Consider the following 20,000-nt stretch of genomic DNA (forward strand, 5'->3'; position numbering starts at 1 on the left):
TAATAATAATAATAATAATAATAATAATAATAATAATAATAATAATAATAATAGTTTATTTATATCCCGACCCTTGAGGTCAATCGGGGCGGCTAAAAGCGATAAAATACAATACATTGTAGATCAAAATTCCCTCCTCCTCTTAAAAAAATATTAAATCAATTATAATTAAAACCAATTAATTAAACAACATTAACACATACACATTATTACAAGACAAAAACAAAACAGAACAAAACAAATAAAACAGTAAACTACAGTAGCATTTCCAAGGAGGACCTTGGGGACTCTCATAAGAACAGGGTTACTGAGGCCAGGGTTATCTATTCCGGAAATAAAAACTCAGTAAGTCAACAGTGTAGTGTAGTGGTTTGAGCATTGGACTGTGACCCTGGAGATCAGGGTTTGATTCCTGTTTAGCCATGAAATCCACTGGGTGACTTTGGGTAAGTCACATGCTCTCAGCCTCAGGGGAAGGCAATTTCAAGCCTCCTTTGAACAAATCTTGCCAATAAAACCCCATGATAGTTTCACCTTAGGGTCACTATAAGTCAAAAAAGACTTGACGGCACACGGCACACAACACCACAGCACACCACACTACACCCACACCCACCAATAGTTATATAAATGCCACCAATTCCACAGATCTAAATTGGGTCTTACAATTGGATTTAGTTACTGTTCGTTGTTGCGTGCCTACAAGTAATTTCTGATTTATAGTATCCTTAGGCAAACCTATTGTGGGGTTTTCTGGGCCTGAAAATGTGACTTGGACAAAGTCACCCAGTGGGTTTCCATGGCTGAGTGGGGAATTGAATCCTAATGTCCGCAGTTGTAGTCCCACACTCAAACCATTGTTGTTCTTGACTGCCCTCGATTCTGTCTTGACTCATGGCAACCGTGTGAATGAGACATCTCCATGTCTCCCTATCCTCTACTACCAAGCAAAAATCTCTATTCATCAATAGGCACCCTCAGGTCCATCACTCATTCCCTAACTAAACTCATTCACAGGGTTGTAGTGAAGCTAAAATTAGGTTGGTGGACTTTTAGGCTCCTTGGTTATCAATTTAATTAATAAATAAACACATAAATACAGTGTGCCCTCGACACACATGGGTGCGCCTTATGCAGCTTTCAGCAGACGCTGAACGCTGCCCTGGGAAAAGGAGCAGCGCACCCCATAAGGGGTAATGGCACATGAATCCATGGTGCGTGTGTGCTGCTGTGCCACCACGTGCACGAGGCCCATTCATTTAAATGAGGCTCACACATATATGGAATAACCTGGGGGGGTTGGAACGGATCCCCTGTGTGAAGGAAGGGCGGACTGTAGCCTAGGGCCATGGTAGTGAATTTATGGCATGTGTGCCAGAGATGGCATGTGAAGCCATTTTTCCATGGTACGTGGAGGGCAGGGAAAAGGAGGAACAGGTGTATGTGCACCTGTTTCTCCTTCCCTGTACCCTTCTGGGCCTACATCTGCCTCTAGGGGGCAAGTGAAGGCCCAGGAGGTTACAGGGGGAGGAGGAGGAACAGGCACACCCCTGTTCCTCCTCTTCCCAGGCCTTCAGCTGCTCCAAAGAGGCAGAGAGGCATGCAACTGTTCTTCTTCTTACTCCTTCGCCCCCCAAGCTTTCGTCTCCGTGGAGGCAGATGAAGGCCCGGGAGAGTGGTGGGAAGAAGACCTGCCATGGAAGTCCTACCCCCAGAGGGCAGACGTCCCATCCCTCTTGGAAGTCCTGCCCCTGGCACCAGGTGACACCCAGTGCCAGAAAGCCTTTTAGTTTGGGCACTCAGTCCCTAAAAGGTTCGCCATCACTGATTTAGGATCCTGAGCAAGTTGTAGGAACAACATTCCAGATATAATTTAAGACTGCATATCATCAAATGTAATTACTGGAATGTGAAACAACCAAAAACATTTTTACTGTCAGGCTGCATACTGAAATTATTCTGTTTATGCCTTCAGACCACAGACTTCAATTAAAGATAGGCTTGCACTAATACTGTGGTTCATGGATATGTTACAAAAATTAAATATCTGGAAAAGCACAAACGCAGCAAGAATATGAAGTCGAAGGCTTTCATGGCCGGCATCCATAGTTTTTTGTGGGTTTTCGGACTATGTGGCCATGTTCTAGAAGAGTTTCTTCCTGACGTTTCGCCAGCATCTGTAGCTGGCATCTTCAGAGAATGCTTGCCTGGAAAGGAGTTGGGTATGTACATCCTGTGTGACCCTGGGAAGATAGGAGTGATCCATATGTGTATTGTTCTGTTGCTAATGGCAGGCCTCAGGGTGGGAGGGTCTGCAAAAGAGGATTAGTGTCTGCTTGATTAGTGCTCCTTGTCTGCTGGGAGATTTCTCATTTGCATTGAGTCTTTATCCTGCTGTTTTTCAGGACTTTTTCAGTTCATATGATTAGATTCAAAAAGGACTGCTTTACATCATGGTACTTACAGACAGTAGCTGCCTGACTATGGCCAATTGTGGTCTTTTACTTTATGATTCAAATTCTCCTTTTGGGGAGGAAGAGGAGTTGAAATTGATTCAAAATCTTCTCAAATGTTAATGGGTCATTATTTCAGAAGCTGTAGTCTCACAATCTGCATGCCAACTTTTTGGATTCATTCACAATATAACTGAGCTTTTCTAGACAAAATTAACACTGCAAACCTGTACCTATGTACTCAAGTACTGATTGTACATGTGTATGATTTACAATCTCAGGTTACAGTCCTAAGCAAATCTATCAGAAAGTATGTCCCATTTAACTGAATGAGACTTATTTTTCTGTAGGAATAAACAGAATTGCATTGTTAGTTTTGAGTAACAAGGTGGCTTTTGTCTTGTTGTATATATTGCTGCTGTTGTTGCAGCTGAAGTTCAGAAGCTTTGCCACAGATTGAAAATATCTTTTCTGCTGGTTCTGCCTTCTGACCATCACTGATATTTTCCAATAATTATTCTTCCTTGTCCATAAGAGCTTTCAAGGGTGAATGGCAGATTTCCCAGACCTTCCAACATAAAACACAGGAACAAGCCCAGCTTAATCCTTAAGTAGGTGGAATTATTTAAAAGGGAAAAAAACCATCTGCTCCCAAGGCTCTGAAATTTCTCCTATTAAATTGCCTATACAAAATTGTGCAATTTAATAGAACAAATGGACATACAAAACCAGAAAATGCCTTTAGCAATGTTAGGGAAACACCACTGTTTTTAATAGCATGGACTCAGACATGAGCATTAATAAGGAAAACTGAACTGTAGTGTTCTATGGATGGAAGCTGTTAGGGTTCTCCTGATTTTATGTCTCCCATTGAGTGTCTTAAAGAAAGTGAGTTATAGAAGTTGGAATGCAAATTAATAGAACATGGAAATATAAACCAAGTTCAAAGAATGTTCATGCTCTTCAAATAACTGTGCTAATGTAATCCTCCTGTGAGAAGTAAGCACAGATACATGCGGACATTTTACTACAATAATTATTTTATGGAGTGGTGTTTTCTTCTTTTGCAATAGTTCTTTGTTTTAGAAGGCAATGCAAATGGAATGGAAGCACTAGCAGATTTTAATAGGCTAGCAAAGCTTGGAGTAAGGGCCAAGTGATGGACTGCATGTCTGCCATTTGAGAACCAGCATAACTGAACAAGGACAGAACATCACTAGGATGTTCATCAATGGAGGATGAACTGGCCAAAGTTGCATGGAATAGCTGCAGTTTTCATCTGTGGAGGAACTACCCATATCACTAAAACTGTCCATTTTAAAGTTATTTAGCTGAAAACTCATCTTAAGGCTCTAAAGAGAAACTTTCTTTGCAAGACATCCATACCCATACCTTTCACCCCACGAGACCCATGGCGTCCAGGAGCTCCAATTAGTCCTGGAAGGCCATCGTTTCCTTGCAAGCCAGGAAAGCCTCGGGGACCTTGTGGACCAACTGGGCCCGGGGGACCAGGAGGTCCTGGGGCAGCAGCATGAGACTGGCACTGATCACAGTGTAGCCTTCCATTCCGAAGTATAGTTGGTAACTGGGCTAAGGAGAAGACAAAACAAAAGTACATCAGACACAATTGTTGTTAGGTCAAATATAGGTCTAGCTAAGCTAAGCACTACAAGGTCACTGATTCCAGTGATAAGAGGCTTAAGACACATCCTTACCTTTCCTTATGAAATAAGAGTTTAAACGCACTTAATACTAGCTGGACTGTTCCCAAAATCTACTATTTACAACCTTCGGCATTATCACACTACACTTTTATAGTGCTGCTATTCCACTTTCACTGCTCAGGCTGCCTCCTATTGCATTCTGGGTTTGTAGTTCAGTGAGCTCTCTGTCTGAATATTCTAAATGTCCCTCTCTAAACTGCAATTCTCTGAATGCAACAGGAAGCAGCCAGAGCAGTAAAAGTGGAATAGCAACTCTATAAGAGTGTAGTGTGATTATCATTTTTGTGAATATTCTAGATATTGTAATCTTAATGGATAGAATTGTTTAATCCTTTTTTAAGGGGGGGAATTGTATATATTGTATTTTTAAAGGTTGTATGCCACTTTGATTGTGGTAACAAAAAGCAGGATATAAATTAAAGTTTTATATTATATATTGTAAGAATGGGGAATGTTTTTCAGCTTAGGAGCCAAATTCTAATTTGGCAATTTTGTTCTGACAAAATTTGAATATTTTCCCATCAAGTGCACAGAGTTCAGATCAATTTAATGCATGCCAGCTAAGGATAATCTCAATACAACAATTTTCTTATGTATAAAGCACAGCTCATCCCTATGCCACAGCCTTTTGTGTTACAAAGCACAGCTCATTTCCATGCCACAGTCTTTTGGGCTGCAAAACATAGCTCATCTCCATGCAGTAGTTTTCCAGGATTTCAGCAGATTTGTATCTCCAGTCACTGAATGGACATACAGCACAAGGAGCTCGCACTGCAAGACTGGGGGATCCCTGTGAGCTTTATCCATCTTGGGGCAGCAGAGGTTCCCTATCCATGTTTTAGGGGACACTGGCCATGCAACTCTCTAAATTAGCTGTGATAACCGAGGACTCACTTCTCAGCACATCTGCGCAAACTTGTCGAATAAATTCTTCTGAAAAACCTCTTCCCTGAATTGAACATAGAAGTATTAGAAAGATTACATGACTTCATTTTAAAATTAAGTTGACCAGCATGAAAGAAAGGCTCTTTGTCTCAGCTGCCATACGTACAGGTTTTCCATCTGACCCGGGAATTCCTGGAGATCCCCTCTCTCCTTGGCCTCCCCTTGCCCCTGGTGGACCAACCAAGCCATTCATGCCAGGTTCTCCCTTTTGTCCACTGATGCCGCTAATACCAGGATCACCCTTCTCGCCTTTCTGAAAAGAAAAGAAATACTGTTAATTGCTTTTATGAATTTTAGCTATCTATTTATTTAATAAATGTTTATTATATTTTGTTGGGTATCATTTTTATCTTCTACTCTGCCTTGAAAACATTCTACCCTTAAAGATAGCTAAACAATATTTTTATAACAAATTACAAATCAAGATGCAAGAAAACTATCCTATCACAACAGAGAAGAGATGTGAGGACAGTGGTGCACTCGCAACATAAGCGATGCGTGGTGCTGTGCAGGTGCTGTGCGGGCACAGCATGGTGCTTACATTACAATGGTGTACATGAGATGCCACCATTAGTACGCTGTCACTCCATACTAGGGTTAGGGACTGTGTGGTTGGTGCATGGTCCCTAACCCTAGTATCGCCATTGCTACGCCACAAAGTGCCTGTCTGTATCAGGCCTCATTTTTCTTTTCTATAAACTCAGCTTCCATGAGCCTTTTTACATGCACTGAGTAAAAGAATTCAACAGCACCCCGCCAGTCCCTGTGCTCACTCAAATTTTGGCCATCATCAATGCTTATGAGTATAGAAGAATTTCAGCTCTCTGTCTCTTTCTTAAGCAGAGGTGAAAATGATTACACATTAGTAAGGAAGCCCATCTACATTGTAAAATATATGCAATTTGACATCTCTTTAGTGCTGTAACTCCATCCTGTGGGATCCTGAGATTTGCAGTTTTACAATGCCTTTATATCTCTGCCAAAACGTGCTGATGCACAACTACAAATCCCAGGATTTTGTAGGATGGCCATGACATTACAGTGGTATTTCTACAGTGTGATGCACCGATCTTTATTCTTTAAATTATATGAAATCATCTGAATGATTAAAAAATGTGTACATTTGAAAATGCATGTAAACAAATGGACCTTAGTCAATGGGAGGAAATGTGTAAAAGCATGTACATTCAAAAAGATCTGTAGAAATTCATGCCTTGGACAATTTGTACCAAAAATATGTAAAAATTTCCATATAGGATTTGTCTTTAAATGTTTGTGACTCATTTAGAACCTGGGACAAGAATGCTGAAGAGAACCTGAGATTAGAACAAAACTAAAATTGACAAATTTCACATCCCTAGTTATAGAAAATCTACCTAATAATTTTATCCTGAAATTTCCAGGAATTTTATTTATTGTTTGGGGGGGATGTAAATCGTGATTTTTTTTTGAAAACCTGAATAATGTGATATTAATGTCCTTTACAGATTGAATTTTTTTTCTTATTTTATGAACATGAAAGGTATATGTATAACTTTTGCCATAAATTATCATATTTGGATATGACTAGTATTGTTCATTCAAAATATAATTATAAATGGTTTTGTTATAAATAGTTACAAGGTCCTAACTTTAAGAAACACCTGAATAGTAAAGGAACGTCTTTGGTTTTACTAATTTTAGGATGAAGGCCAAAACAATCACAACAATCACAACATCAGTATTAGCAAAAAATATTATTTTGCCTCTTCTAGTCCGCCACAGTGTCAAGCACCAAAAGCAACCACTCTATACAAAGAACTGGAAAAGGAAATTAAGAACAGAATTCCAATCATATGCTTTGGTACATATGCTTTACCATACCATCATTAATCTAGTTGGGGACTAAAGTCTAATAAGTTACCCCAATCAGTTGCATCTGATTAATGGCACTTTGTAGTTTAACTCTTGCTTGGATATGATATGATTGTGGTTGAACTAATATGTCTTGAATGGTGCACTTTACACAATATGATAGAGTTGTTTGCGAGGTGATGGCAGCCTACTCATTGTTGTGTGTTTACCTGATCATGCAGCCCCCTATCCTTACTTTTTATCTATCATTTGTTTATACTCTCCAATCTGCCTGTACATGAACCTATGTTGTGTTTTAAATTGGAATTTTGTAATTGTGCTGGCCAAATGGCTGTAATAAAGTTGTTGTTGTTGTTGTTGTTATTATCTGTTATCTGCTTTGGTACATAAAGGTATTTCCTTGACACAGACTACATAAAGTATTTTGAGGAAGTCAATATATGGACACCTTGTCTAAAACATTTTATTCATAATGCTAAAATAAAATATTAAATAATCAATTTTTCCTCCATGGGGGATATCGGGGGGGGGGGACAATTAACCCCCCAATACTTCTTACGTTTTCCCATTGAAATGTCTCCATTCCCTCCCTCAGCCCTCACATCTCTCCTTGTATGTCTGGGAATCAGTATGCATCACCATGGATTATTTTTCTCTCTCATCTATCTGTCTACCACAATTACTGAAATGATTTACAGAAAGTATAGGTTTAAAATTATTACTATCTCACATACCATAATAACTCCTTTCTAAAAATATTACGGAAAAAACAGGTGATCTTAATTTGGAATCATATTTATAAAAAATATACACCAACCCTTATGTTTCAATTTGTGTTTTTTAAACTGTTGAGGTGGCCTATAACAATCAGTAAACACAAAATAAAAACTGAAATGTTCCAACGGAAAAGCAAAGGGAACAGCAAATACAAATTTCAGAACTATTTTTTTTTAAAAAAAGTAAATGCATACCTCTCCTCTGTCTCCTCTAGAACCCATGTCTCCCTTTTGGAAACAAAATTGGACACTTTATGAGTTATTGTCATGATCTGTTATTTCTACCAATACAAGGTTAAACAGAATCAACATAGTAAAGTGGTTTGAGTATTTCACTATGACTGGATTCCTGGGTTGAAATCTTCATTTGATCTTAGAAACCCATTGGGTGACATTGGTCAAGTCACATTCTCTCAGCCTTAGAGGAAGGCAAAGGCAATCCCCCTCTGAACAAAGTTGCCAAGAAAGCCTGTGAAGTGAAGAACTTGAAGATACACAACAACAAAGGCAAACCTATAAAGAAAAATAACATGCCAGAGATTTTGCTGAATATCTAGCAATATAGTGTCACTGGTAGGTTGTGAACTGAGTAAGTGGTTGAGGAGACACCCAAAATGGTGAGATAGATGCCCTCCCCACATTGTCTTGTCCATGAGCTAAAGGGATTTTTTTTAAAAAAAATCTTACCCTGAAAAATTCACCCTAGAAATGTAAAAAAGGGGAGACCAGTATGAGTTTAGATACAAGCACTCAGTATTGAACCCAGATTCCCTGTGACATCATATTCTCTTTGGGATATGTGGGGCAGTTGCCCCCCACCCCAATTCCTCTTTACAGCCACAGCTCCTGAAAAACTGTTTGGAACAGTGTGGAAGCCAACTAGAACAGTGAGTAAGTGCTGTGGCTGCAAGCAAAAAGTGGCAAAATACCACCTTGTTTCTTCCAGGAGGAGAATTTTATGATGTCCTGCTTATATATCTGGATCTGAGAAAAGCATCCATAGCTTCCAGGTTGTACTGTATTGCAAGGATGATTATTTTTATAATGATAAAGGTCTGCATCATAAAGGCTGAGGTTTCCTAAGAATCATATGTAAGGACTACATCAATATGCATACACATGTTTTGTAAAAGTATTAAGAGTTCTTTTCTTTTTGATTTTTTTTTTTTTTACCTTTTGGCCTGGACTACCTGATCTGCCACCTTCACCCTTCTGACCCTTTATAAAAAGAAGAAGACAGAGCCCATTATACAGTAAATATGTCATCACATGAAAAAGGATATTAGATTGGAACCAGAGTAAGTTATATTTAGAGAAGAGCAACTGAAATCAGTGGGATCTAAGTCATAACTAACTGAAGTCCAATGATTTCAACCGGTCTGGTTAAGGACAGCTAACTCATTGTTTGCATCCATTTATTTACTGGTATAGGTGGAGTCTCCCTTATCTGAAACATTTGGGACCAGAATTTTTTTGGATTTGGAGTTGTTGGGTTTGTTCTTTTCTTTTTGGATTTCAGAATACCTGTATTAAGATACCTTGGCTATGAGACCCAAATCTAAACATAAAATTTATTTATGTTACATTCACACCTAATATACATAGCCTGAAGAGTCTGAATATTTTTAATAATTTTGTGCATGATGCAAATTCTGCACGCACTGAACCATAAAAAAAGAAAAGGTGTCACTATCTCAGCCTTCCATGAAATACATTTTGGGTTTTGGAATATGTCTGATTCTGGATAAAAGAGACCCAACCTGTATTTACATTCTCCTCTTCTAATTTACAGTATATTGTTCAAAGTGACCTTTAATAAGATCATAAAATCATATAGAAATTCAACTATTTATTTCTAAAAAATATTAAATAACATAAGTTTACAAACAATATATCTTTACATATACACATTTCAGTACTTCTTATAAAAAAACATTTGGGTAGAAAAAAAATTTTCTGCAAAATATAATGTTTTGGAGGCAAAATGTTACATTTAAAAATTATTAATAGTTGGTATCTTGAAAAGTATTTACACTATTGTAAGCCAAATTTATGATGTCATAAACATTGCTATTACACATTGCTCAGATCCAGTTCAGAGTAACTGTGATAGCAATGCCAGCTCCCAGGGACCATTTGGGAAGGTAGCTGCCTGTTGTTGCCACCTTTTGCTGCAGCAGATGAAGGGGGGTGGGGGGGGGGGGTTCAGGTGAAATTTGAGGCCAGAATTACTCTGGAAGCAGCCCAGAGTATTCTGCCAAATGTAGATAAGCCCATAGCTACATCTACACAGCTCCACTGTTACCGCTAAATCTGACGATACAAGATCTAGGCCATTATTTTCCCCATAAGGACAAGATTACTTATGAATTTTCTTTATAGCATAGCATATCTCTATAGCATAGCAACCAAAGTTGGTAAAAGTTTCTTGGACAATGATGAACTTTGGACATCCAAGTTTAAGACTTTCTAAGAATTAAAATCTCAGCATAATAATTGGATTACACTCATGCCAAAGTTCATGCTGTTTACATTTACCCAGGGTTAGGAAGATGGCATGCAAAAGGCACAAGATTTTAACTAGCTTTTTTAAAAAAATGGCTAGCTTTTTTAAAAAAATGCACTGCCTTTTAAATCAGGTTTTGGACAAGTAATGGAAGGGTTCATTTAAGTGCCATTTCTACACCATGACTTTTATGTAGGTTAGCAGAAAATGCCTTTGATGAGCTTGATATGTTTGGTAGCCTTTTCTACTTTACAGTACGTTGTGATATACTGTGTCAAAAAGACCTATTACAATTTTAAAATATTAACAGCATTTTTACATAAAGCAAATATTCCCAGTTAAATGTATAGGAAATATACCTGGATTCCTCTTTCACCTGAGTTTCCTTTGTCTCCCTGAAAAAAGGAAAACCATCATCTTTTTATTATAGTTGGAAAATATTTTTATAGTAATATTATATCTTTTTATAGCTTACATTTCATGTGCCCATACTTGTGTAATCACTATTGTAATTCACTAAAGCAACAAAAATGACACAACAAAAAACCTTGCACAATAAAAATGTGCACCAAAAAAGACTATGTGGCTATTTATGTGCAAGATTTTTGGTTTTTCACAAGATTTTTTGGTACAAGATTTCTGTTGTACAGATTCTAGTTGAACAAGATTACTGGTTTCGATGTAAAAATAGTAATCTTTTTTAAATTAAAAGTTTAACAAGATGTTTAATCTTGATATATACAATAAGCAATAGCAAGCAACAGCATTAACATTTCTATAACTGCTTCATATTGAGCTAAGCAGTCTCTAAATGGTTGCCTCCCAACAAGCTGAGTACTTATTTTACCAACCTCTGAAAGGATGGAAGGGTGAGTTAACCTTGGAGCCCCTCAAGATTGAACTCTCAATGTTGTGGCTGCAGTACTGGCATTTAATTACTGTGCCACCAGGCCTCCTTCCTGTACAAATATTGTAATTTATTTTTTTACCCTTCTCCGTCTCTTATCTCCTCTCTTCCCTCCCTTCACCAGATCATGAAGTCATGAACCTTTATCCCTGTCAGTCACCATGAATACGAATTGTCTTCCAAATAATTACAAGTTGTTTATATATAAACCATAATCTTCAATACTTATTTTTACAAAACCTCTCTTGATCCAAAAGAGGTTTAAATCCAGCATTGCCTTGAGTAATATAAACAATTAATGGCATCCAAGTATTCTCAAACATATCTTCTTTTACATCACTTCTTGCGACTCTGTTTTATATGTTAATGTTTTTGAAAGAGCTATTGACTATTAACCAATACACAATGGATATGTAGTGAAGTATCAACATACCCACAGGATTAAAATTGTGAAAATGAACAGCCAATATTAAGGATGGCCAAGATTCTGTATTGGCTATTTAATTTTGTAACTATCTTGTCATTTTTGTTACATAGCTAAGTGGTATCTTACAGCCTGACCACCCACTCCTGACATACTGGACTGCAGCCATTATGAGCAACAGAGTCTGCTTTCCTGTTGATTGGGATGCAGCAGGCTGACATTTTCACCGCCTTCCCACAAGCAATATCCAGTGTGGCAGTCAGAAGCAGGATACTTGTCACAATTCTTCCTCACACCAGAGACCACTCGCAAGAGGTGGGTGAAAATACCAATCTGCTGCTTTCTATGAATGTGAGACCAGACCATGCCAAATGCCTGTAATGGCTGTTGCTTAGTAAATCAGGATTAGAGGATTTCTGCAATCCCTATGTATTTCTTACTCTATTGAATATGTAGGGATTATGAATATGAATCGATTACAAATGTGTAACTCTAGGTTACACACTCATAACTGTCACCATCAATTCTAGCCCATGTTTATAAATAATAATCCAATGCTTCTATGGAAGAGGCAAGATTCCCATGGCTAATTGTCCTGTGAGAAGAATTTCTCTCCAGCTCCATCAACTGATAGCTGGCCAACAGCTGGCAATGCCCCCAAATTTCTAAAAACAAGGCAAACCCATATAAGGAAGAGGGCAGGGGAACACCAGAAATGGAATGAGAGCCGATTCAGCACTCCTCCTTATCTGGCAGAATAGAGTGAAGCCTGCCACTTCCAACATCCACCACCTGAGACCCACCCCCAATGCCTATGTCCTGGTGATCTGGAAAACTTCAGCATCACTTCAAGATCTGCACCCAAAGGAAAACCTTGGTAAGCAAAGATCAAGTAAATCTATTTGGCTCCATTAAAATATGCTTTCCAAAATTTAATTTGAGCAACTAAGCATGTATTATGGTAAACATGTAATGACAGTGACTACAGTGATTCTATTTCTGTGTAAAATATCTTTGGAGAAAAGTGAGAGCAAGACCTTTCAAAATAAATAGGAGTCTGAGTAAAACATTCATCTTAAAATTGTTTATTTTTTTCTCACAGATACATTGGATAACCTGTCCAGATTTGCATTCACTCAAGTAAATATTTCATCCATCTCAGTCAATATCTCTTTCTCTACTTGAAACTGACAGGACCATAAATAGCTGCCATAATTGAATTACTTCTCCAAAAAAGTATTACAAGCCAACATCTACGCAACACTCAGTCTAACGCGTTAATTGTTTTTTTAAATGTCCCTTTCACAATGTTGGCTATTCCCAAAATTATCCAACATCAAGATATTTTTTTCTCATGGGTTTTATGTTTCCAACTTAGTGTTTTTCTAATTTGAAACATTAGAAAAACTCCAAATCCAAATCATGGGATATCTTCCAAACTGGCTGTTACAAGCTTTAATTTTGGCTCACTTTCTCTCTTTCTCTTGCATGGTAAAAACTGACGTTGTTGGCCAAAGCATCTTCCTCTAAAATGTCTCCTATTAAAATATTTCTAAGACTTATAATAGTGTCTAAGAAGCTTTCATTTGTAATATTTTTCTCAAAGCTTTGCCAAGTGAGGAAAGCCTTGCTGTACAGCCGTAAGAAAAGAAAAATAAGTAAGTTAATATATTAAATGTTATACTGTATCATTCACAAGTCAAGTCATCATGGCTGCAATCCCAAATTTAACTGATGAATTTCCTTCTGCTAGATTTGGGAAGGAGTTAATTCCTTTCCCTCACTAAGTCCCCCCCCAAAAAAAATCCCCATGCTTGTGATGTTTAGGAAACAACTATTTTTTGCATGGTGCAGAGAGATGCAAGAGGAAAAGAAGAATCCATGATACTGGCAGATGACATGCTTTTAGCCCTATGTTTACAAAGAGTACTTATTTTCACTACATTATTGCTATTTGAAAACAAGACATGATCTCTGCACAATAACCCTCTAAATCTATCACAGTTGTGATGGTTATCCAAAATCCATTGGCTTCAGCATGAGACAACACTGGTTTAAAACTACATATTTAAATGATAGTATACTGTATAATGCTTTGATCAAGAGAATAGAAAGTTCTGTGGTGAGGAGAGAGGAGAATATGATTAGGTTGACCCAGAAACCTTGTAAAATGTAATTTTCTGTGATCTCTAAATTGTCGTTTCTCTTACACAGATGGGTTTCCGTGGCCAAGTGGGAGTCAAACCTTGGTCTCCAAAGTCAGAGTCCAAAGCTCAAGCCACTATGCCATGCTGGCTCCAAATATAGTATTTTTTTCTCTGGGTTTATATGTTAGAGGTTTCTGGAAGGCGGGGAAGGGGGGGGCGGGTAGAAGGAACAATTTGCCATACAGTGCTCTGCTGTTGGGCTCCTCTCTTGTAGTTTAGAGTAGGCCCAGACACAGGAGTAAGAAGGAAGAAGAGCTAAGAGGAAGAGAGCAGGAATGAGGACATGCATTTACCATGAAGGATTCAGATAATAAGGAGTGCAACAGAAGTGATTCTTGAACAGCTTAGCTGTCAGGAAACCTATCTACATAATACTTTAATTGAAGCAAGCGTGGTGTAGTGGTTTGAGTGTTGAACTGTGACTCTGGAGATCAAAGTCTGATTCTCCATTCAGGCATAAAGACCCACTGGCTGACCTTGGACAAGTCATACTCTCTCAGCCTCAGAAGATCACAATGCCAAACTCCTTCTGAATAAACATGCCAAGAACTCTATGACAGGTTTGCCTTAGGGGTGTCATAAGTCACAAATGACTTGGAGGCATACAACAACAAGAAACTATTAATTAATAGTAGTTACTTAATACTTCCTTCTGTTAAAAATAATCAAATTGTTGAGATCTGATTGCTTTTCCTTCTTGTGCGTTTGGATGCCCCTTCACCACCAATCCATAGGCTACATAAAGCTCTCCAAGCCACCTTCAACAATGTTTGCCCAGCATGGAGATGTTTAATTTAATTGCTAGTTCAAAAGGGAATAGATCTAATGAATCAATGGGACCTATTGATATACTATGAAAAGGTCATATTGGCAGGCTGACGATCCATGGATTTGACTGCCCACAGATCACCATACCTCATTTAATTCAATGGTGGTGCATGCAAGCAGACACGTGGTTCCATGTTCATGTCACCATCATTGAATAATATGGGGTGTGACTGTCTTATGTTTTTGCCACCCAAGAGGGACTAGAACTGAACCCCCATGGATGGGAAGGGTCCACTGTACTTTCAATACATCTACTGTATTTGGGGCTAGTAAATGGATTTAACCCTGAATTGTTTATTAATTTCAAATACAGGAAAACAAGACATGTGGATTAATGGATGAGGGAATATCATACATGCTAAGAATGGTAGGTACAGAATTTGTGAAAAAACATATCACTGGTAAAATATAACCAGTAGCTTTTGAGATACCACAGTTCGGTTAGCTTTCCTGCCATTTTTCAGACACGTTGAATTTAAAATCTCACCATCCCCATCAACTCAGTGACTTTGGGTTTGTAGTCCAAAACATCTATGAACTATCAGGCTGGGAAAGGCAACCTATTAGTACAAAAACAACTGACTTAAACCAGCAAAAATTAATCAAGCCAATGGGTCAAAGCATCTTCTCCTAAGATTTCTTTTAAAACCAATAATTTAATGTTTAGCAATTAACTTAATGCATAGGAAAATCTCCCCAATAACAATATCATGAATTAAAGTTGGCATCCCTTTAAGTAAAATCTTGATGTGCATTCTGTACTAACTCTGATTTTACCAACCACTGTTGTAATAGTAATTTACAGCTAACATCTACTAGATTGCTATGAACCACATTATAAAAAGAGCACAGGTTCACCTTTTAGTCTCATGATGGTGGCTGCAAAAAAAAACCTTACCGCTAGGTATTTATAACACATATCAGAATGCATTAAATGGCAGTAGACAATGACATACCTTCAAACCCGGTGTGCCAGGTATCCCAGGATAGCCTGGTTCCCCTGATGTACCTGGTCGACCTTGTTCTCCCTGAATAATACAACAGCTCCATAAATCTGAGATTACATAATAGATGATTAAAGTATGCATAGCTTTTGCCATACTTAAGCTGCAACCATATTCACATGTCCTACTGAACTACAACATTTACTTCTAAGTAGCCATATATAGGACAGACTTGCAAAAGTAGCAAACCTGATTAAAAGTTCCCAACATTTTCATTTTTCTTAAGAATTTCTCATGCAACCAAAATATTTATATTAATAAAACTGCTGAACTATTTCTAGCCCTGTTCACAATCCAGCATGGAGTTATACATAGCTAAACCCACTCCTTCCAAAACTAAATTAAACATTTAAAAAGAACCCTGTACTAAACAAAAACAAAATGTATGTTACAAAATTTCACAACTACAAACATTACAAAATTTCAAGTACAAAATTAAATAAAATTAAAAATTCTACCAAAAGTGATCAAGAAACTCTGTTCATTCCAGTGGAAAAGAAGGGCTTGACAAACCATTAATGAAGGAGACACAAACCTGATGTATGCCCACATGGTTCTTTTCAATATGCCTTGCACCTTCACATCAATAACATGTGAAGAGGGATCTGCTGCACATGAATCATGACTAGCCAAGGTGCAGATGTAATTATGGACCATGGTTAAGGGAAATCATTTATTTGTATAAGAGGAAGGAATGTGGGGTGACCACTATATATTCACTGGCCCAATAATGTAGAGTCTCACATGCTCATGGGTTTAATTCACAGATGAAGAGTACTTTTGTTTCAGTTTCCTAACTACCATAAAATGGTGTCGATTTTCAACCAGTCATTGATTTACTTAATTCATGGTGAAACTTGAACCAAGACACTGGACACAAAGAAACCATACCACTTTCATATTGATTAAGCCATACTACTTCAAGCCTGATGATTACATTACAAACTGAAACTCAGCCACATTTACCTTGACACCTGCCACTCCTGGTTTCCCTTGTAGTCCCTGTTCACCCTTGCCGCCCTGTGAATATACCAGTTTAACCAGTTGATGGAGAAAAATAAACACAATCTTAACTAAGTATCGGTCAGACAGATCTGGCTGTCAACACAAATTCAAGGGCCAACACCCAACTGGTTACTTTTGCTGGATCTCACTCTTTTCTTGGTGGCTCTGATCTCTCTTGCAGTCCCTCTACAGCCTCCTAACATGTTAGGAGGTTAGGAAGCAGGAGAGCTGCAAAAGGAAGGAGACACCAAGGCCTGTTACAGACAGCCAAAATAAAGCTGCTTCAAGTCACAGTAGAGGTATGGTGCTTCAATGATGCATGCTTCCTAAGAGTCCAGAAGCCACACCAAAGCCACGCTCCAGTCCTTAGGGCTGGAGCGTGGCTTTGGTGCGACTTCTGGACTCTTAGGATGCATGCATCATTGAAGCGCCATACCTCCACTGTGACTCGAAGCAGCTTTATTTTGGCTGTCTGTAACAGGCCCAAGTTTGGCAGAAGCAGAAGTGGGATCAAGTGGAAGTACCAAAATGTATCCTGCCCCCTCTCCCTTTTTAATAATTTCAGACTGTTACAAATCTCTATTGGCTCCAAGTATAAGGCTCAACAGCTTTATACCTCATTGTGATACAGCTGTGAAGTTAGTTCTCCTCTATGAATTCACCAACTGCAACAAATACATGGAATGCTGCCAGCTGAGTCTATTTCAAGGTGAGAGATAAAATAGAGGAATGTAAGAGAGAATGATGAAGGAACTGCTACTGTTCAGATTGCCTCTTTTGCTACTTTGGCATGGTCATTATGAAAAGGTGAATGTAGTGAAAGAAGAAACAGCCCTATACAGCTGACTCTGGATCTGAGGCTGTGCTGTTCCCTAATGTTATAGTGATTGACTGCATATCTAGTGTGGACATAAGAGCTTATAGATCTATAGTTGTATAACTTCAACATACTACTGTATAACAAATGAAGGCCTGGGACAGACCGCTGGGAAACAGTGGCATGCTGGTGGCCTAGTTTCCTCTGCAGGGACGGCGCAGCCCCCAAACGGCGCGCCGTCACTGCGGAGGTAAAAGAACCCGGAAAAAAACAAATTCTTTTTCTGGCACCGCAATGATGTCGCATGGCAACAATGCAGATGCCATGCAGCGTTTACGTAACAATGGCGGCACCCATGCACACAGGGTACTGCCATTGTTATGCCGCTGTGCCAGGGACCATGCAGTTGGTGTGCAAAAGTTAGAATTGCAAAGCACTCAGCATTTCAAAAGGCTTTATACAAGTCAAGTCACAGAATATACCTTAGGCCCAGGTCCACCAGGTAAACCTAATGATCCCTCAGGTCCGGGTAAGCCCTATGAAAGAGAAATAAAAATTATATCTAGCATGTAGTTGTGACCAATAAGGGAGACCAAGCTATAAGCATTTAAAACTAAGGGAAGGGATGGAAATTTGGGAGCACTACCATAAACAATATATACATTGCTGCTTTTTCTCCAGGAACTATACCAGCTTTACCTAAATATGAATAAATAACAATTAAAAATGCATTCCTATTGCAACATGTCTTTCCCAGTTTCTTTCAATTTTATTCTTGTTTCAGGACTGTATTCCACCACAATGGGCAACTTCCTTAAGGTAGAAAGATAGGAAACAAATATTTTAAATAAATAAAAAATCACAAATTGAAATATAATTTTTGCATTGATTTAGAGCAGGACTTGGGTAAGCTTTCTGGGTCAGGCCTTGGTTTTCTGCTGCAGACCATACTATCTCCAAAAGTGAAAGTCAACTTTTAGCTTTGTAAAATTTGTTGGGGCGTGACAGCTCAGCCCCTTGTTTTAAATAAGAGCAGTCATTTATGGAAGCTTCCCACCATTCATTTAAACACAAAACCAAATCCCATGGCTTTTGGTGTTGCTCCTCACCATCTTCCCTATTTTAGCCTTTAGCCACCATTAAAATCAGTAACCAATAACCTGACTAGAAAGAAAGGAACCGGGGGGGGGGGGGGGGGATAGTGTTGAATCCTAAGGATAGTTTCTGATTTTCAAAGTGCAGCTTGTTGACAGCCTTCATTAAATCTAGTCCAGAGCAACGTCAAGTTGAAGTGAATTGGAATCTTTCTTTCAGATTTCATCACAATGATTTCACTGGCAAGCACGAAGTCCATTTAACTGAAAGAAGGATCTCTATGTCATCCTTAGAAGATAAGAGGCAGTCCTTTTACTCATAAAGTCCTGAAGAACGTCATTTTTCATGAGTTCTGCACAAATATAATTTTCTTGCACAGTATGTGCAAACTCACATTTGAAACCCAAAAATGACGAATCAACAATTTAATAGAGGATAATGTTATTTGAGGAAAACAAATGGTTAGTAATATAAACCATTACTGCTTCTTCCTAGAAAACTGGCCACACTTGTGGAGAGAATCAATCAATGATTGAAATGGCAACAATAATGGGGATAATTGTTACTTAACAATATTTATTGCAGATATCCCCTAATGTATTACATAAAACTGTCCACGGATCCCATCGTTTCTTTTGGAACAAACTGTATGACTCACAGTAGGAAAATCCCACTCAAAGGGTCACACTAGATGTTTAAGGGGAATGGATATTCCTGTGATTACAATTTTCCTTCTCACAGTGGTGTTTCCTCAGAGATAATGGTTCCACCATCGACTTGCACCTAAGCTAGTGTGACCTTCAATGGCCCATCCATAAAACAAAGCATAGAACTGTAGGGAAGAGAAAGCAAGAGAGGCCTTTCACATTGAGCACAGATCTTCAAATATGTGCTAACATACAGTACAATATAGTTTGACCACAATATCAGATCTTCGAAGGACTGGGGGATGCCTTTGCCCACAGAGAAGTGGAAACAGAAAAGAGGTTAATCCTCAAAATTAATTATATTACATTATTAAAAGTAAAATAGGTGTCATTCTTAAGCCAAAGAACAAAACAAAACAAACCCCAACCTACGGATAGTCCTTAGTCTGCGTTGGAACAGAGACACAGTACAAACGGCGCTAATGCACGGTGCTGGCACCGTACAGAGTTAAGAGACCACGCAGCAACCATATGGCCCAACCCACGATGGTGGCACACCGTAACAATGGCAGCGCCCTGTATTACATGGCGCCTCCATTGTTAGTTAAGCGCCACACGGTATCCACACATTGACACGCCGCGCTTACGTAACCACTTGTTACACCACCCCTGCGCCTTAAAAGAAGATGCTTTTTGTGGTCTTTTTCCTCCCCAGGGAACCGCGTGGTTTGGTGCGCAGCTTCCCTGCAGTGGAAAAAAATGCCATTTGAAGGTATGTCCCCGGCCAGGGTGACATTGCAGCTAAAGT

General features: G+C 38.7%; 1 protein-coding gene across 1 annotated transcript in view; it reads right to left on the reverse strand.

Annotated features, from left to right (window-relative positions):
* COL21A1 (collagen type XXI alpha 1 chain) overlaps window positions 1–20,000 on the reverse strand; it is a 103,007-nt gene that overhangs the window by 4,522 nt on the left and 78,485 nt on the right. The window contains exons 21-29 of the mRNA XM_042438383.1: window positions 17,933–17,986; window positions 16,595–16,648; window positions 15,581–15,652; window positions 10,618–10,653; window positions 8,926–8,970; window positions 7,948–7,980; window positions 5,229–5,375; window positions 5,072–5,126; window positions 3,846–4,043 (exon numbers count right to left, since the gene is read on the reverse strand). Coding sequence (XP_042294317.1) covers window positions 3,846–4,043; window positions 5,072–5,126; window positions 5,229–5,375; window positions 7,948–7,980; window positions 8,926–8,970; window positions 10,618–10,653; window positions 15,581–15,652; window positions 16,595–16,648; window positions 17,933–17,986 — 694 coding nt within the window. The remainder of the gene's footprint in view (window positions 1–3,845; window positions 4,044–5,071; window positions 5,127–5,228; window positions 5,376–7,947; window positions 7,981–8,925; window positions 8,971–10,617; window positions 10,654–15,580; window positions 15,653–16,594; window positions 16,649–17,932; window positions 17,987–20,000) is intronic.

The sequence above is a fragment of the Sceloporus undulatus genome, chromosome 1 (assembly GCF_019175285.1).
Source record: "Sceloporus undulatus isolate JIND9_A2432 ecotype Alabama chromosome 1, SceUnd_v1.1, whole genome shotgun sequence".
Lineage (NCBI taxonomy): Eukaryota > Metazoa > Chordata > Lepidosauria > Squamata > Phrynosomatidae > Sceloporus > Sceloporus undulatus.